Source organism: Cyprinodon tularosa, unplaced genomic scaffold (genome assembly GCF_016077235.1).
Source record: "Cyprinodon tularosa strain WSP-4 unplaced genomic scaffold, ASM1607723v1 ctg407, whole genome shotgun sequence".
In the NCBI taxonomy this organism is placed as follows: domain Eukaryota; kingdom Metazoa; phylum Chordata; class Actinopteri; order Cyprinodontiformes; family Cyprinodontidae; genus Cyprinodon; species Cyprinodon tularosa.
This window is the reverse complement of record NW_024039127.1, coordinates 1,352,779-1,362,500: the sequence shown is the minus strand read 5'-3', so window position 1 is coordinate 1,362,500 and position 9,722 is coordinate 1,352,779. Positions and strand designations below refer to the sequence as shown.

The following is a 9,722-nucleotide window of genomic DNA, read 5'->3' as shown; positions in this document are numbered from 1 at the left end:
GAATAAACCTAACAAACTATTAATATATAGACTTTGGCTGTAAACTATATGTAGGACACATTTCTAAATTAGATTTTGTGCTTGTAAGCAGAGATGGCAAAAGTACTTACTTTCCGTACTTGAGTAAAGTACAGATACTTGTGTTAAAAAATACTCTGGTAAAAGTGGAAGTACTGATTAAACTTCTTTACTCAAGTAAAAGTAACAAAGTACAGGCTTGTAAATTTACTTAAAGTATAAAAGTAAAAGTAGAAACCACTTTTTTCATGCCGTTGCCTACATTTTAAATGGATGTCTGCCAATAGGACTAGATCTCCGTTGTGTTCATTTTCAATCATCTCGTCGTCCATGCTACTATGCTAACGCCACCGCCACCAAGCTGCAATGATTTGCCGCCAATGAATACCGCCGAATCTGTCGATTCATCTTGTAGTGGTGCGTCAAATGCAACGTAGATTCCCATCCAATTAGATTGAATTTGGTATTGATGACGTGAAAAATAATAACGGTAACTCCATTGAAATGATTCAAAACTAAAGTAACGAGACAATTTTTTAAAATGTAAGGAGTAGAAGTAAAAAGTCGCCATAAAAATAAGTAGTAAAGTAAAGTAAAAATATCAGAAAAATCTACTTGAGTACAGTAACGAAGTTTTTATACTTCGTTAATTCCCATCTCTGCTTGTAAGGAGGATAATCACTGATGCAGCTTAAAGGGAATCCATCCATCCATATTTCTCTGGATGGATAGAATATAATTGTACTTCTAGGGATGCATGATGAATCAATTTTGGCATCAGAATCAGCTGTTATTTGATATTTTCTTATATATTAATATTTTTGGGCCATATATACATAATGCACTATAAGGCATCTGTCTAACTACCTATAAACACATCAGACTACTGTGGATGTTCTCAACAACAGGAAAGCATTCAATAAATAGATGTTTGAGCTCATTTTTGGAAAATATGAAAACCTAATGAAAGCGTTCAGGTGGAGGAACTGTAGGTACATCAGCCCCCATCCTTAGAGCGCCCCCACCAAGTTTCATTAGAAAGTTATGTCCAGTTTTGCAGGTTTTAAGTTCTTCTTCCTGCTCTGCCCCAAACAGAGAAGAAGAGTTTTTCCTTTCTGTGTGTCCAGGTGGTACCGCGCACCAGAGCTGCTGTACGGAGCTCGGAAATATGACGAGGGCGTCGACCTGTGGTAAGAGCTTCTCCTGCTGCCTGCTTCTGAGTGTTTACCATGAACCGGGTCATCTCAATCGCAGAGGGATGTAAAATAACTGCTGATCAGAGGTGAACACCAGGGGGCAGCAGCAGTCTGACCTGATCTCTGCTTTCAGGGCTGTGGGCTGCATCTTTGGAGAGCTGCTGAACTCATCTCCTCTGTTCCCTGGAGAAAACGACATTGAACAGCTCTGCTGCGTCCTCAGAGTGCTGGGAACGCCGACGCGGGACAGCTGGCCTGTAAGGAACACCTAAGTCCACACCGCAGCGCCAAACAGAACCAGAACCGAGCCAGAGGACAGGGCCCACATGATGTAGCCTGGTAGGACAGACAAAGTTCAGCAGGAGCATCAAACATTTTCTACATAGTTTAGGGGTTCTGCCCGTTAAATTACTCTGGAGGGAAGATGGTGTTGGTGTTCCAGTGGGATTCTGGAGTAGATGTTTACGTTCAGGGGAGTTTTAACCTGGAAGATATTTGGGTTTAAGTTCAGGAAATTTTTAATTAGCTGTAAGGGAAGCGAGTTAGAGACTTCTGTGGGGTTCTAGAGGAGCTTTTATAGAACCAGTGGAGAACCTTTCTGGTTTGGTTGTGGAAGTCCAGAGGGACGGAGGAGTTCTACTGGAATAATAATTCACTTCTATTCAGTTTATTTCTATAGCTCCAATTCACATCCTGTCATCTCAGGTCACTTTCCAGTTCAACCAGATAATCCAGTCAGATTGATTCAACGTTTTCTATCTAAGGAAAACCAGCTGATTGCATCGACTCATTGACTCTTCAGCAATCCCTCACACTAAGCATGCTTGTAGCGACAGTGGAGAGGAAAATCTCCCTTTGAACAGGAAGAAACCTCCAGCAGAACCAGGCTCAGTGTGAGCGGCCATCTGCTGAGGCCCACTGGGGTTCAAGGAGACAGAAGCAGACATAGAAAAAGAAGCATAGATACAAAAGGCAACTGTCAACCAGCTCCACAGGCGGCCCCGTCCGTTTCACATGAGAACGCACAAGTACACATAGTGAGAAGCAGCCTAAGAATCAGGACTTCTCTCCTCTTTCTCTCCAGGAAATAGTGGAGTTGCCGGATTACAACAAAATCACCTTTAAGGACAATCCAGCAATCCCATTGGAGGAGATCGTCCCGGACACGCCCCCCCAGGCCATCCACCTGCTCTACAGGTTCCTGGTTTATCCGTCCAAACAGCGCTGCTCCGCCAGACAGGTGGGGAACAGGAAGTGGAGCTGGTGCTCTCTGCTGGTACTGCAGGGATCCTGTTTGTTTAGTCCATTTCAAAGACCAGAACCGGTCCGGTCCGGTCCAGTCCGGTCCGGTCCGGTCCGGTCCGGTCCGGTCCAGGTGATGAATATAATCCTGATTGATTGTTGCTCCTCTTTCCTGAAGGCTCTGGTCCATCCATACTTCTTCTCCTTTCCTCTTCCTGTTCACCACCCGGAGCTGCCCATCCCTCAGAGGGGGGGCTGCCCCCCCCGCCAGCGCCTGCAGGCTCCGCCCTCTGACTTCGCCGTAGACCTGCCCATGGAGAACAGCGTGGTGGTCCCGGCGCTGCTGCGGCCGCACGCCTCCTGCCTCTGAAAGACCCGACCCGTTGGACTGGTGGGGGTGGGGGGAGGGGGGGGGGTGATCCGGATCACATGGACCGGACCGATGTGAACTGAACTAAGATGCTGCCGAGCGGAACCGGACTGATGGGACGGTTTCTTTAATCCACATCCGGCTCTGTTCCAGGCAGCTGCTTTGTGGTGTGTGTGACTGACTGGGTCACTGGGTTTCCATGGAAACCCAGTGACTGACCAGCCGTTTAAACCAACATTATTGTTTCACTTGGAACCAGAATCGGGTTGTTTTACTGGTACCAGCATGGACCCTGATCCTGGAACAGTTCTAGAGAATCGGGTCCAGAACAAGGTTCTGAATCCGATACTGGTGGTACTGGGAGGACCCCCCTCATCCACAGCTGGAAGAACAAACACCTGTGCAGGTGGTTCTTGGTCAGAACTGTTCTGGTCCAGTAACCCTTCCCAGTCAGGGGAACTCGGACCCACAGGAACTTATGGACTGGATCTGAACTTAAAGTCTCTTTATTGTTTCTCATCTTTAGACTTTTCCCTCAGACCGATCGGTTCCAGGTTCTGACCCAGTTTCATTCTTTTAAACCAGAAAACATCAGTGTGGGGATTGTGGGCGGAGCCAGAACCTCCCTCCTCCTCCACAGACGGAGGAACCCTCCTTCATCTCTGAAGAACCTCATTGTTGGATCAGAGATCCTCTGCCAGCAGACAGAGCTCTCACTCCGTCTCCACTTAGAAGAGCAGATGATGTCAGATTTATTTCCGTCGGCCGTTTGGACCTCAGCTTCTCCTCTCAGCGGCTGTGGAAGATCCTCTGCGTTTGGTTTGAAGGTCAGTTCTGGAGGTTTGGACCTGCTGGACTTTCAGCTGATCTCTAAACAGCCTGATTTCCTCTCATGGTATAAAACCATCAAAGGATCGAAGGCAGTTTCCTCTTCAACCTTTTAGAGGAAGTGGTTGATCTCCAGAGATGTTTGGTACCACTGAGGTTCTGCTGCTGTTACAGACCCAGCATGAAGCTGTTCCTCCTGTTAGTTGTGGGGTTCCTCAGGATCGTGTATTTAGAGCCTTGGTGTTTGTGTGGTTCTGCTGCCTTTGGATCCGTTTTAGGAACATTTATTGTTCTCTTTCGTTGCTTTGCAGATGTTATGAGTAATATTTACTTATTCAGTTTGGCTTTAAAGGAAAAGTCAGCAGGAATAATCAATGGATCATTATTTACACCTTAAACTAAAATGTTTGCGGTGATTTAATGATTTAGCGTTAATCAGTAAAAAAATTATAATAATAATTTTCGTCGTCATCACTGAGTCTGGGAGCAGCCATTTTTGCCCAAATATAGTAGCCCCTCCCTCCTACCATCATCCAGCAGTGACGTCACGGTGCGGTAAGCCTAGCGCCATTCTCCCCGCTTTCCAAGCTAAATCAATGGGAACCACTAGACACATCTGCAATCAACAACAATTATTGAAGATTTCCAGAGGACTTCACCATTGAAATTCTCCAGAGCTATAGTGAAACTGACAATGCCCACGTGCATGGCAGCTGGATGCTGGAATACATCGGGTAAAAGTGGAAAAAAAGAGTTATTCCACCTTTCTGATTCCTGATCCTCCACGGACGGGTTGGTCGTTGGATCGCCAACTTGAAGAGGGAGGATTTGCCATCGAACTTCTGGCCAGAGAAAAAACCCGTAATATGTAGCCAACATTTGGAAGAAGAATGTTTTCAAGATGACTTGGATAATAGCGCGTTGTGACAAACACCAGATACAGCACTGGGACTTGATCAACAGCCGATACCGCACCGTGACGTCACTAACCAGTAGGTGGCAGTAGTGTTCTTTGACAAACATGGATGCCTCCAGTAAAGCACATTCACAGGAAAATGACTCTGAATTAAAAACACTGATCATTTATTGAACAGGATGGAATCATTTCATATATAAAGAACTTTCAGAGGTTTGGATTCTGAATATTAATGGAGTTTTCCCTTAAAACCATCGGAGCCGTTTCTGGATGGCTTTGGTGGTTTCTGGGTCAGATGGTGAACAGATGAACCTGCTGTAACGTTTGGAGCCTCTGTGGCTCCGATTTCCCGGTCCGTTTTCTCTCCACCGCCTCCACTTTCTCCAACATGTTCTAGCAATTGGAAGGACACAAACTTTTCTATCCTGATTGTAGATCCGCAGCAGGATGAGACTTTATTGGGCTTCCAAAAATTTAAAGTTAAAAAACATTGAAGATGTTTCTCTTCCCATCCAGTAAGCTTTTTCAATTCCAAATGTCTGGTTTAGCTTTGAGTTCCAGGCTTTAATAAAGTAGTCCATCAAAGGCTTGTAATGGCTTAGAAAACATGAACACTGAACCCATAAAACCAGCTCCACCTCTTAATAACGGGCGTCGTTGAGGTCGTAATTGGCCTGCAGTAGCCGATACTGACCCATTCCTCTGGAAAGGCAGAGGTTAAGGGGAATTGTTGGCCTGGCTGACCTGGTGAGATGGTTTGGCCCCTGCATGGCGATGGGGGCTGAGATGATAGCGGGAAGTAATCAACTCTATCGCTGCATTGGAGGTTTATGGAAGCTGAAATCTGAGTCCCCCCCCCCCTCTGTTTAAGGTTGGTTTTTCTCTTCTAACATAAATGGCTTCCTTCCCCCCCGTCTCAAACCTCCTGTCCTCTTTATCTAATATTTTAACATCATTGTCCTCAAAGCGTCTTTATTGGGCTGTTTTTATTTTTTATTTCCTGCGATGATTTAACCTCATCAGGTCGGCTCAGATGCGTTTGAATGAACTCGATGTTTTCTTTGTGGATTGAGGTGTTGATTTCTCTCCCAGTTTGACCCCGCCCCCTCAGCCCCTCTCATCCAATCGCAGCGGCCGTCTGATGAAGCCAACCCAAAGCCCCTCAGCCTCGCTCACCAGGCGGGCGGCTGTCATCCGTTCAGCTCCGCCTTATTTGGGCATCATGCTGTGGCTCCGCCCCCTGACCTCCTCTGCCCCCCCACGCCTGGATGGAACAGCTTCTCTCGGGGTCTGCTTAGCACCTCCTCCTCTTCTTCAGCCGGCTGCTGTCCTCCAGGTGAGTGTTTACCTGTAAGAGGAGGGGAAGATGAGGGAAGTCCATCGTTACCACGGCAGCCTGTGATTGGTTAAAACCGGGACCACTCCCACTAATGACAAAAACACACCTGAGCGCAGTCGCATCCATCACCCCACCTGGGTTGGCGCTGTCTTTGTGCAGAGCAGCGGGAATGCGCGAGCTGCGGGACGAGGAGCGCCCTCCTGTGGAGGAGGGTGGCAGCGGCGGAACACCTGTGTTACACCTGCAGCCTGAGAGCGGACGACGGGAGGAAGGACCGGAACACGCCGCTGCTGAGGCCGAGGAGGCGAGCGGTGAGGTCACCACCAAACACTGATGCTCAGCAACACACTACGTTCACACTGGACGCAGCAGAAGCAGCGAGTTTTTACATGCAAAGTCAATGGTTGACGCGCGTCAAAGCGCAGCAAAAGGTCCCGCAGCGCGTTTTGAGCAGCAGGCGCCGCCCGTCTGAGCAGGTGAAGCAGCGCGTCGGGAGCGTTTAAGCATCTGACGCGCCGCAAACGCGCTGCTGCTCGAGATGGAAAAATTGAACTTTTGCTGCTCGACGCGCCGCGTCAACCAATCAGAGAAGCTGATCTGGGACCTGGCAGAGAGAGACACATCACTGATGACACAGAGCGCTATGATCACTCCTCTAAAACAGTTTATTGACGCATAAATTAACTTAAAATGCAGAAATCTGCCGGCAGAATATGTTGGCTTTTATTATCCTGCTGCCTGCAGTTTGGATTATTTAGATGAAAAACACCTACCAGCCGCCGCGGTGAACTGCGAGGAGGCGACCCGGCCAGAGGCTGCTGAAGAAGGGATTCCTACTGTCGGCGCACCGCTGGTATGTGGGGGTCTGAGCGGCTCCGACAGAAATAATATTGAAGGCAGGATGATAATCTGGATGAACTGACGGCACTGATTAAGTTTTCAGGTGTATTTTCTCACTTAAAAATATATTAAAACTACTTTATTCCCACTGATCAAGGTAAATATAGCTGCAAGGCAGAGAAAGGATAGAGTAGCTCCGCCCAACGCGCGTCAGACACACTTTTGCACCGCACAGCCAGAGCAGCAAAGCTGCTTCAGCCACGCGTCAGAACTAACTGGTACAAGCAGCAAAAAGGAAGCAGCAGACGCGATTTTGCTGCTTTTGCTGCGTCCGGTGTGAACGCAGCATTAGAGGCAAGCAACACATCAGACTGCAGGATCAGGGGGCGGGGCGAGAAGAGCAGGACTAGATCAGACTGAGGAGCCAGTTTACATGTTTACATGTTTACGTTTTTCTCTTTCCAGATGGCGGCAGCCAGGAGAGGAACTCGCTGCTCCAACTGTGACACAGAAACCACGTCTCTGTGGAGAAGGAACGCTGAAGGAGAACCCGTCTGCAACGCCTGCGGACTTTACTACAAACTGCACCAGGTCCTGCAGCGCCCAACGCAAAGCCTAAAAAAGCATTAAAAGTTCTGCTAAATGGGGTAGTAGTGTAAATGGGGCTTATAAAACATCCGGTCCCGACAGTGCAGGCCTGCAGCCAGATCGCTCTCAGCCTATAACCAGTAGCCTCTCACTAGTAACCAGTTAGCTTTATCTAATAACTTGGCCTTTAACCATTGACCAACAGTCTAAAACAAGTTACCTGTAACTAATCACATGTGACCTTTAACCTGTAACCAGGTTAATCAGAAACCTCTAGCTGTTAAACTTGAACGAGAAAAACCAAACTAACCAGTAACCAGTGAACCATAACCAGTATCATGTTACCTGAAACATTTCAAATAATAACCTGTGACCTCTAGAAAAGGTGCAACCAGTAACATTTTTACTGGTAACTAGTAGCCTCTAACCAGTTACCAGAAACCCATGATGTGTAACCAGTAAACTGACCAATAACCAGTAGCCTCTTCTTAGTTACATGTAACCTTTGACCCCAATGGGTAACATTTTGTTTAACTAGTTACAGACAACCAGTAACTGGTTACCTCCAACCAGTTAGCTTAACCAGTAACCTCACGCTCAGCCAGACTGCGGAACCAGAACCGTTCTGAGTTCTAACCCTCCTGTCTGCAGGTCCAGCGGCCGCTGATCCTGAAGAAAGAAGAGATCCAAACCAGGAAGAGGAAAGCGGCCAATAGGACGACGGCGAGGAGGAGAGCCGACCAATCAGGGCGCCGGCTGCCCGGCCTGGACCCTTCTACCCCGCCGGCTGGCCGCTCCTCCACTGTGCAGTAAATGGGACCGGGTCCTGGGAGTTCTGGACCTGGTTGTTGCTCTGTGGATGGATACGTCTGCGCTTCGGTTCTGGCAGAGCTGGACGTCACCTGGAGATTAGCCGATTTCAGAGGAAACCACTTTGGTTCCTAGAACCTTCTCCGGTCTGAAGGTATCAGGGAACCAGCTGCAGCTCTCTGACCTGCTTTGTCTTCTGGAAGTAAAATGATCTGAAACCCAAAGCTGCCTGTTTGGTTCTGTGACTGCTGGTTCCAAAAAAAGTAATAAAACAAAAATCAATCCTCTGGACTTTGTTTCCCAGTTTGAAGACGTTTCTCTTTCATCCAGGAAGATTTTTCAATCCAAATGTCAGAAATAGCATTTAGTTCCAGGTTTTATCCAGCAGCCCAACAAAGCCTGGTTTTAGTTTAGAAAACATGCAAATAGAAACGGATGAACGGGTCCCCCCCTTTGGAATGGGGGTCGTTTGGCTTCTTTGTTAGCCTGCAATGCCCCATACCTGTCTATGTCTCTGAATACCCCAAACCAGACATTATTTCAGGCTAATGAAGAAGCCAAATGACCTCCATTCCAAAGGGGGGGACCCGTTCATCCATTTCTAAACTAAAACCAGGCTTTGTTGGGCTGCTGGATAAAACCTGGAACTAAACGCTATTTCTGACATTTTGGATTGAAAAATCTTCCTGGATGGAAGAGAAACGTCTTCAAACCTGGAAACAAAGTCCAGAGGATTGATTTTAACTTTTTTGATAAATCATTTCTTAAAATGAAGTTATTTGACTCAGTAAATAAAAGGATCTTTTAATGGAAAAAGTTTCCCTCCAAGATAAAATATTTAGATATGTGGATGAAATAAGATCACAGAGTTGTGTTTTTATTCATATTTTTACATAAATCATCTTTTTTTCCATTGGAAAATTGTCTTATAAGATCAGTCAACAGGAAATATGCTTATTTCTATAAAATTTGATTGACCAATATTTATATTTTTCCAATGTAGGATGAGCTGCATAGATAAAGGCCCAATGAATGTGATGAAATGTTGAGACAGCAGCTCAGAAAGCATGTGATGCAGACACTTAGGAAAATAAAAATGGCAATATTAGAGAAAGTCCATCAAATGTGAAGCAACGTCCTAGAAAAGAAAAAAAAACTTTTCAGTTTAAGCCTCTCAAAACAATCTTTAGAGATGAACGTCTCTGGGTAAACATGTCGATGGAAATGTTGCCTGTAGTGCAGCCTGAGGTGAACCCGTCTAATAAATGACGGATGGTCGGTTTGGGAGGTTCTGCGATCCGGATTAACACCCCCTGTACTCAGGGGCGGATTCAGGAAGTGTGGGGCCCTAGGCAAAGACAGGCAGGGGCCCCTCTGAATAGAGAAGCCAACACATAGAACAGCCCCATTCTCCAGATGTAGAAATGTTAATAGAATAGACATCCATTATCTGTTCTAGGTTGTGTCCCTCTCTTCTTGTCCCTTTTCTTCTTGTTTTCCTCTCTATGTTTTGTACTCAGCTGACTTTTCATGCTGTCTCTAAAGGAATGAAAGATTTTTTCCAAGCACTAAGCT

General features: G+C 46.6%; 2 protein-coding genes across 2 annotated transcripts in view; both read left to right on the top strand.

Moving 5' to 3' along the window:
- The window catches only part of cdk20 (cyclin-dependent kinase 20), a 10,494-nt gene extending 7,489 nt beyond the window's left edge, over positions 1-3,005 (top strand). The window contains exons 5-8 of the mRNA XM_038298372.1: positions 1,146-1,208; positions 1,348-1,471; positions 2,299-2,454; positions 2,635-3,005. Of these exons, the coding sequence (XP_038154300.1) occupies positions 1,146-1,208; positions 1,348-1,471; positions 2,299-2,454; positions 2,635-2,826 (535 nt within the window). The 3' untranslated portion in view covers positions 2,827-3,005. The remainder of the gene's footprint in view (positions 1-1,145; positions 1,209-1,347; positions 1,472-2,298; positions 2,455-2,634) is intronic.
- Positions 3,006-3,111: 106 nt separating this feature from the next.
- Positions 3,112-8,371, top strand: gata1b (GATA binding protein 1b). Its single transcript, XM_038298421.1, has 7 exons — positions 3,112-3,275; positions 3,353-3,653; positions 5,663-5,906; positions 6,069-6,220; positions 7,215-7,340; positions 7,989-8,120; positions 8,285-8,371. Exons 1-7 carry the CDS (start codon positions 3,112-3,114, stop codon positions 8,297-8,299), a joined length of 1,134 nt encoding a protein of 377 aa, XP_038154349.1. The 3' UTR covers positions 8,300-8,371.
- The last annotated feature ends 1,351 nt before the right edge of the window (positions 8,372-9,722 follow it).